We start from the raw sequence: 16,611 nt of genomic DNA on the forward strand, positions 1-16,611 counted from the left end.
AGTATTCATGTATTCAATATTTGTATGCTCACTTATTTCACTCACTCTCTTGGTAACCTCATTTCCACCATTGAGCTCTCACCAAAACTCCACACTTGATTATCTAACTGCTTACTTCAGAGTTTGCTGTGAAAATTAAATGAGTAAAGTGTGTGAAAATAGTTGCTATGAACCTTGGTATTTAGCAGGTGCTTAAATGATGTTTCGATTGGAATCTTCATATATTCCCCTTTTGTAACTGAACACCATCATCTGCAGCCTTAAGAATAGGTAATGGATTTGAAATCTCCTACATCGCTAGCTCTTCTCACTCTCATGAGTTTTGACCAGTCTTTTCCTTTACTCCCTATTTAGAGCACTATTATTATTGTTTTTTCAAGCCAACAACCTCTGAATAATCTTTTACTTTTCTCTCTTTTGGTATTTGTGATGATAAAACCCATGGTTCTACCTCTGTGAACCTCCTTGGACATATCCTAACTGTGCAAGAAGGCCATCCCCTCAAAACCTTCTTACACAAATGTTTCCAATTTTGTTTTTCTCTCTAGGCTTCCTGAATGTCAACCACTGTGAACCACTTGCATTTCCCCATCTATGCCTAAACAAGCAGGGAGCTTTGGGCTTTAGAATTAGTCAGGCTTGTGTTTGAATCCCCTGTATGCACTGTGTTTGACCCGGACAAAACATTTAAATTCTCTACCTCCATTCTCTGTTCTATAAAACAAGGATGATAATACATTCCTCCCAAGGTTTTATATGGATTAAATAAGATTATTTTAAGAATCTAGCAGAGAAAAAATACTCAACAGCAGGTAATTCTAAAAGAACATTTCAAGATAGTGTGACTATGTGCCTTAAATGTTAGCCATTCAGTCTTACGTCTTTATCCTTAAACTCATATAGACACAGTCCACCAGTGTCTCAAGACCCCTTTCAACTTTTACTTCTTCCATAAGATCTTCTCTGATCTTCACACTAGAAGCATTATCATTTTTGCAGAAAATTTACATGGTAAAAGAGAAAATGAAAAAGTGTGGGGAGAGGACATGTGCATACAGTATCTTATTTCACCATCTAACAACCTTAAGAAATACATTTGATTTAAAAACTGAGACTCAGAAAAAGTTATTAAGCAAAGTATTTAAATCCTGGCTTGTGTGACCTTCAATTTATGTTCTGTCCATTGATTCTCAGTGTGCTAGCAGAGTCTATTGAAGTCAATCTGAGTTTTTGAGGTTTTATTTTGTTTTGCTTTGCTTTGTTTTGTTTTGAGCAATTGTAACTACTTGTAGAGACTGATTTATCTTGTCTTACTTTTCCTTACAGGTTGTCCAAGGAACAAAGGAAAAAAAAATACTTATTTTCTAAACAGAATAAAACTCATTATAACTTGTAATTTGCTACATGGCACCGTTGGGCTTTAAAAAAATCCAGGACACATGATGGAATCTCTATGATCTTATTTTTCCTCTCTCTTGAACATTTCTATTTCATGAATTCAGGAATTACTTCATTATGACTCATCAATTATTCCCAACAATGCTAAAAATGAGTAAAATGATAAGAAAATAGAATAATGATGGAGTTGCCTGGAAGGATGATGCAATTGCAAAATAAACCTCCATTCTCACCATCATTCAGTTTTCCTATTTTTTGACTAAAATGTTGCATCGTCATTCAAGAATGCATAAAAGAAGTCTGGAAACATTCTTATGATCTACTTCTAGTTTCATTGAGCACAGTTTAGAATTTAGAAGTTCTATGTTTCATCCATAACTGCAAAAAGAAGAAAACGGACAAAGGAAGATGTTTAGGTTATTAGATGAATCAGAACAAATGTAAAAAAGAGAGCTAAGTATGCTAAACTTAAATGATTAGGGTGAAATTGAAATTAATTGTTCAAATGAAATCTCAGACAATGGATTTTCAGATGACAATGAATTTTCTCAAACTCAAGAATCCATGAGGGAACAATTCATTTCCAAGGACAAAAATGAAATAGGATATTCTCATGCAGTTAGTCCTTCAACCAGAAGGACTTTACCATGAAATATTTTGTGGCAAGAACCTAACCTATCTCATTTTGTTTTAAGGGTATATTATAATACTTTTTCATTTTTTATAAAGTCTGTGTGCCAAAATTTATAGTTTTTAAGTACACAAATGTTAAAGAAAGGTTAAGGCCAGTATCAGAATGAAATCAATTATGTATAAATAAAAAAAAAAAAACTCATTGGATTCATCATTCTAAATAATGTTTAAGAATCTAAAAATAAAAATGTCTTGTAGTTATGGAATGGAGATGACATTGTCTTTTAACGAAATTACGTGCCTCAAAGATTTGAAAAAGTTGACTGTTGCATTTTGATAACACAAATTCTAAATGAACCAGAAGTGATACTATGCTAGAACCTATTAAAGATGTGTTTGAAATCTAGAATTAGTATCAATTAGATGTATATATTGCAGGTTTATTCATGATATTGATGGGCAGTTAGTTCCTTTCTGAAGATGTTTCCAATCTGGAGTATATACATCTTCAAAATCATAAAATTGATGAAATAAACTTTTGGTTTTGCTATGTTTAAGTTCTTATCACAATTTTCAGCCCTTTACTCTTACTTCTGTAAACCATTTTTTAAATGATTTAAAATATTAAAAAACACTAAGAGGTCCAAATGGTAAGTAAAGATAACTATTGTTCCTAGTATACTGAGATGAGCATTTACATTTTCTAAACCTCTATTGCATACTTATCCATTTATCCTTAGTTATAAAGTTATATATGCCATGTCTTATCTCTTTTCTGGACTAGCAGCTTGCAGAGGGGATTCAACAGATGTTTATTGCGTTAACATCAAAACTCCCAGAACTTTTATTTTGTGAAAATAATGAGATGTTTGGAATTAAAGTGAGTATGTTTTCATGGAGCAGTATTTTTTGGAGGAAAGTAAAGTAAGGCTGAATCTTACCTAGTCTTCTACATTATAGCCAATTGAGCTCTGAAATACATTAGATTAAACCATTAAATAACAGTGACTATAATGCAATTACATTTGACCTCTTCTCAGCAGGATCAAACCAAAAATGCACAACTGAAGTTCAAGAAAAGGATCTTAATAAAATGAGAGTACTCTTATTCCTTGAGGCTCTATTTCTAGCTGTGGACCTAAAAACCCATAGAATTGGAATACAGACTGCCAAAGAATACCTTATTATACTCAGAGAAGATTTTGATAGGTAGCTACCTTCAATTTTAAGAGAGTAAATGACACAGAAAGGGGAATAAATTACCTTAACATAAATTCTTGGTTCAAGTAAGTCAGGTAGTAGTTGGATTTTAATGGTGGGATAACTTCTAAGGGATAAACATTAACTTGTATTGAACTTTAATCATAATGGCTTTTTGATTATGATTTTTTTTCATACAGAGATGAAAAGCTGAAAAAAAAGTGTTAAAATGATGAAGCAAAAGCATACAAGGCCTAGTTCTTGTACTGGACATTTAAATTGATTTCCTTATCTACAATAAATATAAAGAGGTCTGTAAGCCATGTGATTTTTTTTTCCTTATTGAAATTTGTCTCTTGCTTAACTCAGTTGGCTTCACCCAGGAGTACATGCAACCTATTTGGCCCCGATGAAAGTTGATGAAGAGCTAATGTGAAAATGCATAGTAAGATCATGATGGTTATTTTATTTTTTATTTTTTTTTTCAATTTTATTTGCTCACAATTTTTGTTTTTAGTTTATTTATTTTCGAGAGAGCACACATGTGTATGTGCTCACATAGGCAGTGGGAGGGGCAGAGAGAGAGAATCCTAAACAGGGCTCTGGGTTTTCAGCACAGAGTCTGATGGGGGTCTTAAACTCACAAACCATGAGATCATGACCTGAGCTGAAATCAAAAGTCAGGAACTTAACCAAGTCACCAGGTGCCCCATAATGGTTCTTTTAGAGTCTACCTAAATGAATGAAATTATCAGTATGGCTATCACTTAAGAAAAATGTGCTTAGCAGCAAAGTATTGAAAAGGAGATTGGAATTACTGGAAGGATGATAAAGATAAGCAAACCTAAAGTCATTTATCTTGATCATCACTACTGTCAATTTCTAAAAGCAAAACCAAAACTCACACACATATACCACCACCACCACCACCACCATAAAGTGAATCTCAGTGCAGCTACTAATGTCTGCCTTGACCAGTTTTCATAGTTGTCTTAAAAGAAAATGACAGCTAGACTATTTTCATCCTAAAAAGTGTGAATCATCAGCTTCAAGACAGCCTCCTTAGAACAGGATCCATTTCCCTCCCTCCCTTCCTCTCCCTTTCCTTTTCTCACCTCTCTTCCTTAAGACAGTTTAGGGATTACCCAAAACATGTTCTATGAACTGACCAAGTACACAATCAAGAGATCTAATGTCAGCGTTGTTAGATCATTTAAGAGCAGCAGAAAAAAAATATTTCTAGAGAAGGGGGCACTTCGGTATCCATAATATCCCTAAAATTATACATTATACATATACATCTACTCCGATTGCCCACAGGACAAGCCTTAGTAGCATATACTCATTTTCTAGGTTTAAATAGAATTTTCTTAATTTTCAATTGAATATAGAGTGAGTCAGTACCCGAGAATTTTAATTGTTATATACAACAAATGATGTGATCCGTACAGTTTATGCTGGCTTCTTAAGATAGTCCCCATAATTGAGGTAAGGATTTTTACTGACCATAAGATGGTGTATATTCACTACAGAGATTCAGAAAGAGCAATTCAGTTCTTTTTCAGGTATATCTTAGCTAAAAAAATTGCTAATGGTATCTTTGTCAGGAGTATTTTATTTAATGGGATAGAAAAGAAAAACTTGGGACATATGTCATGGTGTCAGTACATTTCATTAATGAGGTTTTTTCAAATCTCAGCTGTGATTTGGGCTACTTTTGAGGGTGTGGCAACATTGCACAAGGGAAATATTTTATCCCAAAAGGAAAAAATCAAATTATAGTTTAAAAAACTCATTACCAATAATTAATAATGAACTCTAGCTAAACAATAACAGGTGTTCTACTAATCCCAAACAGAAACAGATGGAAGCACAAATGTTTTATAAATACTGGATACATGCAGAGCAATAAGCTTGGCAGGAATTGTTTTATTCTCTAATTGTCAGTCAGAGTCAAAGTCTTATCACTTGCGTTTTCTCTAAATTAATATGCCCAGATTAAATCTTGTTTCTCATTCCTCATTTTTCAAAACACACGCCATATTTAGTGCTTTCTAACTCCATCGTATGTATTGTCTCACCAACAAAGGAAATATCAGAAATTTTCCTTCTGTACACTTATGAACTTTTACATGACTTGTTACATGAAACAATAGCCATACCATACAGGTTTCTCTTCTCCAGATTCTTCTGTTTCACCCCTTGAAATGCTGAAAAACACTAATTCTCCAGAAATACTCATCTACATATTCTTTAATTTCTTATACATTATAGAAATAAATCTTCAAAATCATGAATGTAGGTAGATGAAATAAACTAGGAAAGCAGTTAGAAAGGTAATAAGTGATATTAAGAAATCTAATCTGGGCATCAGGCTCAGTCTGTTGAATGTCTGACTCCTGATATCTGCTCAGGTCATGATATCACAGTTTGTGAGTTTGATCCCTACATTGGGCTCTGCACTGACATCATGGGGCCTGCTGGGGATTCTCTCCTTCTCTCTGCCCCTCTCTCTCTCTCTTTCTCAAAATAAATACATAAACTTTCCTAAAAATCTAATCGTATAGCACTTAGGAATTATTTCCATGTGTTAGGATACTAGATAGTGCTACAGATCTGAACTCATGGCTATTTAGAAAATGTTCACATATGACTTTAAAAGACCTCCCCCTGTATGGTTAATAGAGGAATTCTCAACTCATGTAGACATGGTTTCACTGTTCCTTCTGATCTTGATCTGCTGTTAAATTTTGGAAAAGATCTGATTAGCTTTGTGACTGTTAAACGCTTAGCATCTCTCATTGACTTTGACAGTGTATGGTTCTCTCTGTCCTGTGATTTTCTTAGAAATTGTATTTTATGATCAATTAGTTCTATCAATAACTTGGTGACACAAAGAACACATTATTTTCCTCAAATAATAAAATTTAAAAACACATGCTCATTAACAATATTGATTCATGTTGCATATAAGTAAACAGTTGATCTTTACAAAGCAAAATATGCGTAGAATATAACTCTCTTAAACCATCACAGATAAATAAAATGGGCAACAAATCTCTTACCTAAAATGGACTTAATGGTGTGTATAGACTTAGCATTGTCAATGTTAAGTTTCTTTCAGACAGGCTGTGCTAAATTGAATGATTTAAGAAATAAAGTTATAATAGTATTTTGTGCCTCTCCTTAGATGCTTTGTCAGCAAATTTGCAAGGCTTTTAAAAATGTTTTTAATGTTTATTTTTGAGAGAGACAGACAGACAGACTGAGAGCAGGGGAGGAGCAGAGAGAGGGGGAGACACAAAATTGGAAACAGTTTCCAGGTCCTGAGCTGTCAGCACAGAGCCTGATGTGGGGCTTGAACTCACAAACCATGAGATCATGACCTGAACCAAAGTCTGATGCTTAACCAACTGAGCCACCCAGGTGCCTCTAATTTTGCAAGGTTTTTACTGTGACCCCTATTTTATTTTATTTTTTTATTTTGACTTATTTTTATATATTATTTTTTTTAATATAATTTATTGTCAAGTTGGCTAACATACAGTGCATACATGTGCTCTTGGTTTTGCGGGTAGATTCCAGTGATTCACCTACATATAACACCCAGTGCTCATCCCAACAAATGCCCTCCTCAATGCCCATCACCCTCTCTCCCCTCTCCACATCCCCCCATCAACCCTCAGTTTGTTCTTTGTATTTAAGAGTCTCTTATGGTTTGCCTCCCTCCCTCTCTGTAACTATTTTTCCCCTTCCCTTCATCCATTGTCTTCTGTTAAGTTTCTCAAGTTCCACATATGAGTGAAAACATATGATATCTGTCTTTCTCTGACTGACTTATTTTACTTAGCGTAATACTCTCCAGTTCCATCCATGTTGCTGCAAACGGCAGGATTTCCTTCTTTCTCATTGCCAAGTAGTATTCCATTGCATATATAAACCACATCTTCTTTATCCATTCATCAGTTGATGAACATTTAGGTTTTTCCATAATTTGGCTGTTTTTGAAAGCACTGCTATAAACATTGGGGTACATGTGCCCCAAGAATCAGCACTCCTGTATCCTTTGGATAAATTTCTAGTAGTGCTATTGCTGACTGTGACCCCAATTTTAAATGTAAAGACACTGAAGATCAAGTGGAGTTTAATGATTTGCTCAAGGTCCAAGGCTAGAAAAGGATGGGGTCAAGAATCACATCTGTATTTATGTCCTAAGCCCTCTTTTTTTACTATACTAAACTACTTTCCTGATGTTTCTTTCTAAGGTTATTATGATGCTATCTACATATGTTAGCATTAATCATTTTTACAAAGTGAGTCATCATCCAAGTGAATCACCATATTTTTCAGTGTTTTCCCCCTTATTTCAGTTTCTAACTCAGTAAGGAAGTAAACAAAAAAGAGAAAGAAGATTAAGAAAATGAAGAAGAGAAGGGAGGAAATTGGCTTGCATAAGTTATTAGAATTAACTAAATTTTCCTGAAACTCAAAGTTCTCATGATCTTCTAATTTTCTAGGACCTAGATGTATTACATATTTGTCTTAAATATGATATGCCCATTTGCCGATATACGTATGGATGTAATTATACATTTTAGAGAGATTTCCATATAAAATAGCTTAGAACCAAAATATAGTTTGCTTTAAGCAATTAGCTTCAATTATTCTATTGTAAATTAGTTCTATCCTTGGCAATACCATCTTCTTAGAATTGTTTCCCCAAACATAACATGGTATTATCAGTCTTTAAATCTGCAAAAGGCCTAGCACAAGCAATCAAGTTATATATTGTTAATTAAGATATTAGTAAAGAATCCCTTGTTACACTCTGGGCAACAATTAAAGATAGGAGAGATAATAGATAAATTCCTTTCAATAAAAAGACTTCCCATTGTGTTGACTATTAGCTCTAAGGTTGACTAGCTCCATCAATAGTAGTTCTCCAGAGTAGCTAACCCTTCCATATGTGAGAAAATACAAAATGTTGAAGTAAATGAAATATTTGAATTGTGACAGATTTAATATAAATTTTTTTCAATATTAAAAAAAGGATACTTTTATCATCATAGGTCTTCTAAGTTTACCAGAAATAAAATGTTTCACCTCTTCACTCCAAGATATTATTAAAGATATTAGCACTTTTTTGTATATAAAGATATTAGAATTTTTTTAGCTTCTAACTGACTTCATTTACAATAGGCCATGCAGTAACAGAAAGTAAAATTAAAGGCCCTAATGCCAGTTATTACTTCTGCTTTTCATTGGTTTTATTCTAGAACTACACATGCATTATGCAATTTTTTAAAATGGAAATTCAGTTTAGTGCATAAAAAAGCCAGCAATCTTAGAAACAAGACTATTAAAACAGACAAGTACAAAAATTGTTTGGAATACCTGGTTTTAAATCCCCACGGACAAACATGTCAATCATATATCGACAGAATGCATACTGATCTGACAGAGTAGAAAGAAAAAGAACAACGGAAGAATGTCATCAACACCTTTCTTCTTTCTAGGAAGAAATGGTTTAACAAAACAAACAAAATAGCACAATTCTATTTTAGTTACTACAATGTCTTCTGTGAAGGAATAATTTGCACTCATATGAACACACAGGGAAAAAAGACATAATAAATATAAGGTCCATTTATTCCATACAAAAAAAATAGCTTTAAAAAATTGAAACAGAATAGTGCAGGGTAATATCATATAGTTGTCTTTTTTAAGTCAAAACATTTTTCATCAAATTCATTACAAAAGTCATCATATTAAAGCAATTTTTCTCATTGTTCATGTATATACTTCCATTAATGAAACAGAAGTTTTACAAGAGGAAATTATTTCCAACTTGGAACATTTTACCAATTATTCATTCTCAGCCCTTCTGCTAATTGTCTAAATGGAGCTGTAGAATGTTTTCCAGAAAAGGCAAGCAGGAAGGCTAACTCCTTTGCATTGTGTTAGAGGTTCTGCATGGAAATACTCCTAATTATAAGAGTACATGCAGAAGAACAGACTTTCAGCATTAAATGATACCATTGTTAAGCTAATTAATCAGTAATCTTCACTGAAGATATCTTATGATCCTGACTAGTCTATGGCCTATGGTCTAAAAGCAAAAACAAAACAAAAACAGAAAATTTGAGCATTTGGGGCAAACAATCAAAAATGATTTCAGGAATTTTTTTTTCTGTTCCCTCTAAATTAAAGACATTACAATGAACTTTAAATTCCCACATAACTTTAGATTCTGCTGAGGTCATTCCAACCCAAATTTTAGTTGGTGAATTATTCCAGAAGTTTTACCATATCTTCTTTAAAACTACATATTATGAAATTAACTTTGTTCAAGATGATTGATTTACATTTTAATGTTTCTAAACAGGCATTTTATTGATCTAACAAATCCAAAGGCAGCTTCAGGACCAAGAGACACAACATGACACACCCTTAAGTCCTTGAAATTATGTACATTAAACATGTGAAATAATAAAACTTGTTACTTTATAATAAATATGCATATAATGATTTTTGTAAACCTTATTCTTTTAAAAGTATTAACAGTATTTTTAGACTAATCCATTTTATTATGAAACTCTGCTGGGTCTTTGAAAAAAGAAATGTGGTTATTGCAGAAAATGTAAAATATAATCCTTTTCATTAGTACCTAAATATGAGTAAGCCAAAACTCAAAAAGTTTCAAAAATTTGCCTGTATGTTGACTCTTGAATTACAGCACATTTCCCATAGGTAAGGTAGATGTTGGAAGGAGGCTAGTTCCCAGGTCAAGTCCAGGAACCTGTTTGTTCCTGTATACATTAATAACAGGACATGGGAATCCTATGGTACAGGAGAGAATTAAGATTAATGTAGAAAGTATTTTCTCTTTTCTGGACATAACTATTTTCCTGAGCAAATTCTAGAATGGGCAATTGGGCTCTCAGATATAGCAAAACGAAAAAACACACTTCCCTTAAATGACAAATTTGAGGTGGGGAAGGGTGGACTTCCTGAAATTTTCAAGCTTTCTCTTTTGTTTCAGTAACTTAAGTGACTATATTCTTTTTAGATATCTCCTTCCTATAATCAGAAGTTGTTCTCAAAGGGCAATTTAAAGATCAAAAAGATGGGGAATGTGTTATAATTCCATGGGTCTAAACCCTGGAATATGCATTTTTAACAAACTCCTCAGAAGATTTAATTAGATCATTTTCCAGAATCACTGATATAAAATCTCCCCATTTTTTATTTTTCATTTACATTGAATCCTACTGGCACTATAGTCTTCAGCAACAGCAACAGAGAGTATATTCATGTGAAAAGTTTAGAATGCAGGGACTACTTAAAATTTGAAGGGCTTGGACAATCCCCCAAAATGAAATAATGCTCTTTGCCGCAAGTGGTGATGGCATATTTATACACATAACATGTGAAATAGTATATTGAATTAACTAAAATCCTCATGCTTCAGAGTTTGTTTTTTGTTTTAACTGAATGCTGACAGTGACATGAAACTATTTAACCTATATTTTAAATTATTACCAAAGTAAAATGCTTACATGTATTATACCAGTATTTTCTGGCTCTAAGAGTCATCTTTCATTTAATTAATGCACCAATCATCCTATGTGTTTCCAATTTAAGAAAGAAAATCCTTTACCAATTCAAAACATGTCTATTTTCTTAATCTAGAAAATTGTTTGAGTTATAATACTTAACAGGTTTCTGTTTAACTTGAGTGATGTTGTGATGTTACAGTCTAATGGCACACGTAGGAAGATGAGAGAGTATTTTTACAATATTTTAAATCAAGAATTTTTAAATATTTTAAATCAGGATGCCCATTTCTGTCTGTCCTGAGTGTTGACCTTAACAATGTGCCAGAATTCTAGGCACGTATATGTTGGGCAGTCTCAAGGGTGTCTGTTTCACCTGTCTAAGGATAAAGCAAAACTAAGCCTTCCTAATATGGAAGCTTCATTTTATAGAAATGCTTCCTTAAATGCAACTGAAATATTAGACTAGGAAAATTTTCCTAAAGAAAATATGAACAGTTCTATTATTATAGCTTTCACAGTTTTGTGATAATAATTCATGGAATTTCATATGTGGTCACCATTTCTTAATATTTTTTTCTCCCAGATGAACACCTTCTAAGAATCACACATGCTGGCCATTTCTCCCCTCCTCAAGGAGCAGTGATGGATGTTATTCAGCTGCTACCTTGTCATGTTGCCTGTGGAGTGGCAGCAGAGAGAAAATGCATTCTGGGTGCAGAATGTCAACAGAAAGGAAATTTTAAAAAATCTCTTATGAGCATGGGGCATGTGTGGTCTGGTACTCTATGGTTGATTCCCATTAGCTATACTCTCTCTGCCTGCCACAAATATGTAGACAGTTGTTAAAAAGAAGAAAATGAAGGAGGAGGATGAAAAGGAGAATGAAAAGGAAGAATGAGAATAGCAGTCAGGAGGTTTGAGTTTTTTTTTCCCTCTCCACACTTCTGCCACAGACAGAAAAGCAAAGACTGATCATGCCAGCCCTTCTTACCCTTTTTAAACAGATTAAGATTGTTCCATAGAAACTAGATTATGTGGTACATAAGGGTGTGTAGAAGTGTATGGTAGGCTGGTACATACCTATGCAACTTATTCCCAGTGCTTTAAGTGGAAATATATAAAATTAAAAGTAACTTCATGTGAATGTATTTGCATGTTTACTATATAATTTAAAAACTGCCAATAAATGTGTCTGCTCCATGTAAAAATCTGTTTCCAGTGAAAGACTTGTAGGCCTTTGATTTACAAAAAACAAAAACAAAAACAAAAAAACAACAAACTATTTAGAAATCTATTTGAAAAGAACTCGAATTCATTAAGACTAACTTACACTAAGCAAATAAATAATCCCTTCCCCACAGAAGGGATCCCCACTAAATCATCAATACAAGAGTCTCAAAATGAAAGCCACCTCACAAATAGATTATTTAAAAAATGCTGCATCTTTGTGTATCGTGTTCAGTTGAAACCATAATGTGATAAGTTTTTTATGAATAAATGTTCTTAAATCTTTGCTTAATTAAAACAAATAATGTATTTATGTGTCTGGCCAGCTATCAGAAGTATAGTTTTGATTATTTACTTAATGATACAATTATTTAATTGATGCTAGCTGTCTTAATGGGGAGTCTTACTTTAGCAAATGCATTTACTTAGCTGATAAAATCACATTTGTGTTTTTGTTTCTGACTCTAAGTGATATTCGAATGTCCTTTTAATAGATAAATAGCTCTTTACGTGGAAATTAAAACAGTAGATTGAAAATGAAAATGGTATTAGAATGTTATCTTTAGTAATTCTGATTACTGATAAGAATAAAATACAATATATGTGACCTGGAAAATAAACCTTATTTTAAAATGCTCTAGTGATGTGTCTAGAGCATCAATAAAATATGCCACCCCCCCCCAAGAAAAACCAAGGATACTAAAAATGGACATCAAAAAGTTTATTCATGTTCCAAGTTGCTAGATAAATATTTTAATACTCTTATATATAACTGGCATGAATTTTTACATACTGTGTTTATGGACAAAAAATAAAAATATACTTGGTATGTTTCAGCTGATTTCATGTGATTATTTTCATTTTTAAGGGGCAATCTAAAATGTAAAGTATTTTAGGACCTTGATGATCACTTTAAAATAGATCAGTGAGTCAGAAGATTAATTTTCTTATTTTCTATCACAGCAAAATGTTGCTTCAAAATATTTTATCTTTTCTTACTGTAATTTTTTTCTGCCCCAAAGATTTCAGAAAAAATATAAAGTTTTAAGAGAGGTAATAACCAATTTTTTAAATTTTTTTCAAGACAATATAATCATTTTTTAAATTGAAGAAAGATCTTAGGGATCCAAAGTTTTAATCCCACTCTTTTTGTTAGTGATCTACAAAATTTTAAATTTAGGTAATTTTCATTTATTTCAAAATTTGCAGATCACACACACAAAAACAAAGAGATAGAGGTTTTTTCTTCTTTCTTTTTTAAAATATATTTTCAAAAAACATATATCTTTTGCCAGATAAATTTATATTGTGAATTCAAGGAAAAAAGGGATTCAAAGACAAAATTCAAGGGCAGATTACAAAGACAAATACCACATGATCTTACTTATATGTGGAATCAAAAAGAAAAGTGTGGATTGCAAATTTCATCTTATGTTTTATAATGGTGAAAATTTTTCAGTTTCAGTGTCCAACTAGCTTACTCAGTAATAAAGTTTTCAAGTTTTTAAATGAAAATCTCATAGAAAACATTCCTTAATTTTAGTCCTCAAATACAATCATTCAAAACTACCAAGGTAGAGGAAAGTATTATTTTGCAACACCCCTAAAAAACATTTATAGGAATAGTCCCAAGTGAGTAATCCCACATTCTGTATGGGCAGTTTTAGGACTCTATAGCAGCATAGCGCCAGGAATGGACTCGGGTAGAAGAGATTCAACAAAGGGCAGAGATGAGGGATGAGCCCTCAGCTGCCCTCTTAAAACTCCACCCTTTTATTTTCATAGCATGTGTTCACAAAAAATTTCAGGCTTATATTCCATCTCCATTTAAATGCTCTATTTCCATGAAGTAGGGCTGTAAGTTTGACATCACTCTTATGAAGAGCAGCACAGTGTCAGATACAGAGATTTCTACAGTCCTAAATTTAGTCAGTGGAAGCTGGCAAAGAAGCTTGAGAGTTCTCTTTCCCATAACTTTCTGCCTATTAAATTAACTGAATTTAATAATTCAATGTACATTCCAAATTATATGCTCTTGCAGAGGCAACAGGAATGTATGGAGAGTTTTTATACTTATTCGCCAAGATCTGAACATATATTGCTTAAAAAAACTCCTGTAAAATTGTCATTTTTCCTGGACTGCTGTCTCCAAAGAGTAGGACACACAAAATTGTTTTTCCACCTCTTAATAGAAACCTCGTGTCTCAAGAATTTAAAATTTTTCCTCACGCTTTGAATAACTTGAGATACTAACTCAAATCCTCTTTTACAAATGCCTCACATTGCATCTTTAGATATGGAACATATTTTAGTCTTCCTATAAATATGTTTTAATTCCCAATTATTATGTCGCCTTTCAGGTAATATTAACTGATAGACATCTTTTTACTCCTATTTGAAGTCTGATCTTAGTCTTTTTGAGTTTTTAACTTCATTGTATCTGCTTCTTGCCCAAAATTCTCTTAGAACCTCTGGCCACCTCCTCTGAATGTTTACCTTTCTGTTCATGCTTGGACACAGCTGCGGTCTCTTTTCCCTCCTTCTCCTTGGGCTTAGGTGATGGTCTCTGTACTTCTTTGACTTTTGCGGCTGTTTGCTTCACTTTCTCTTGTTTCCCACCTTTCACTTCCTTTTTAATCTTCTCTTCGGTCTTTGTTTTCCTCTCTTCTGTACAGAGTTAAAGACAAATTGGATTATTTTTGTTTGTTTACCAATCATCTTTTATTGATTGTTAAGAACAATTTAGAAAGAGAGAGACAGGAAAAACAATAGAAAAATAGTGTCCCTGGTTTGCTCAGTCAGTTGAGCATCTGACTTTGGCTCAGGTCATGATCTTGAGGTTCGTGAGTTCAAGTCCCACATCGGGCTGGCTGTTGTCAGCAAAAAGTCCGTTTCAGAGCCTCTGTCCCTCTTTCCTTGCCCCTTCCCTGCTTGTGCTCTCTCAAAAATAAATAAGATAAAATAAAATAAAACATTAAAAAAAAAGAAAAAATAGCATTCCTCACATATGTACTTGTGACTACTATCTAAGTTTTATATCGTCTATGAAGTGACATGTTAGAGTACTTAAAAAAGAAATGTAGCTCACTTGCAAGTTGGGCACATTCTTAATTTGTACATGAAAACATTATCTTTTAGGTAGCCACGAGCTTAGCATATCAACAAAGAGGCATTTGAAATACACAGAATTTGTACAGACAGGCATGTTCAGCAAAAGGCAATGCCCATACCAAAGAGCCAAGTATATATATATATACTATATACTATATACTATATATATGTATAAATACACTATATATATAGTGTGTATATATATATATATATATAGTGTATATATATATATATACACACTATATATATATATATACACTATATATATATATATATATATAGTGTATACATACATATATATAGTAACAAGGATATAATCATTTTGTTCCACAACTGAAATATGTTTAAAAAAATTTTTAATGAATGTTTATCTGTTTTTGAGAGCGTGTGAGAGAGACAGAACACAAGTTGGGAAGGAGTAGAGAGAGAGGAAAACATAGAATCTGAAGCAGGATCCAGGCTCTGAGCTGTTAGCACAGAGCCCAATGCAGGGCTTGAACTCATGGAGTGTGAGATCATGACTTGAGCTGAAGTCAGACGCTCAACCAACTGAGCCACACAGGCACTCCAATCCATAACTCAAATATCTTAGAAGTCATTCAAGAAGGGCACTTGGGTGACTCAAACTTCTGACTTCCGCTCAGGTCATGATCTCATGGTTTGTGAGTTCCAGCCCCACCTTGGGCTCTGCACCGACATTGTAGAGCTTGTCTGGATTCTCTCTCTCTCTCTCTCTCTCTCTCTCTCTCTCGCTATTTGCCCCTCCCCCACTTGTGTGCTCACACACGCATGCTCTCTTTCTCTCTCTCTCTCTCAAAATAAATAAACAAACCTTAAAAAAGCCATTCAAGAAACTGAACATAATATATGTTTTTAAATAACTATTAAGAGTACAAATGTGAAATTGCTGTAGTGGTAGAGACTAATAGAAATGAAACAATAAAATCCATTAAAGGATAACTCAGGGACATTCAGTCTATAATGACTTGACTTTAAAGAGATGGAAAAAGAGCAGAAATTGAGATACTAGCTCCTGCTTATCTTAAATCAGAAATGCTAATTTTAATGACTTTTAAAACCCTTAAATATATCCTAGTGAACAGAAAGGGCTATAACTTAGAAACTATTATGTGAATTATAACATATATGCATATATATTCTATACACATATATACTTATTTTGATATTCTATGCATTTGGGAGGAAGGAACTGGGATTATGAACTGATCAGTTTGTGAATCTTTCAATTACTTTATAAAAGACAACAATAATATAGCACACACTAGTGGGAAATTGTTTATAAAGATGCTACATATTGGACATTACTTATTCAAGGGGCCACATGTAATCACTGGACCCCATAGTAAGACTACTGCAGTGTGGACTCTCTTATGTCATTTGTCAATGTAATAGATAGGCTTTATTGTCACTCATGTTGAAAATTTTGATGAAAATATTATAATCAAGTTTCCTGGCTTTAGTA

At 33.2% G+C, this 16,611-nt stretch overlaps 1 protein-coding gene and 1 long non-coding RNA gene across 5 annotated transcripts in view; one reads left to right on the top strand and one right to left on the bottom strand.

The window, feature by feature from the left end:
• The window catches only part of LOC109499882, a 48,554-nt gene extending 35,696 nt beyond the window's left edge, over positions 1–12,858 (top strand). For both annotated transcript variants that reach the window (XR_002157435.3, XR_006598249.1), the window contains 2 exons: positions 1,327–3,542; positions 11,374–12,858. This is a non-coding gene — a long non-coding RNA (uncharacterized LOC109499882). The remainder of the gene's footprint in view (positions 1–1,326; positions 3,543–11,373) is intronic.
• TRDN (triadin) overlaps positions 1–16,611 on the bottom strand; it is a 394,176-nt gene that overhangs the window by 264,676 nt on the left and 112,889 nt on the right. For 2 of the 3 annotated variants that reach the window (XM_023254312.2, XM_045057980.1), the window contains 2 exons: positions 14,514–14,684; positions 8,626–8,685 (listed from right to left, as the gene is read on the bottom strand). In XM_023254312.2, the coding sequence (XP_023110080.2) occupies positions 8,626–8,685; positions 14,514–14,684 (231 nt within the window). The remainder of the gene's footprint in view (positions 1–8,625; positions 8,686–14,513; positions 14,685–16,611) is intronic. The other variant, XM_045057981.1, reaches the window with a different exon arrangement.

Source organism: Felis catus, chromosome B2, assembly GCF_018350175.1.
Source record: "Felis catus isolate Fca126 chromosome B2, F.catus_Fca126_mat1.0, whole genome shotgun sequence".
NCBI lineage: Eukaryota > Metazoa > Chordata > Mammalia > Carnivora > Felidae > Felis > Felis catus.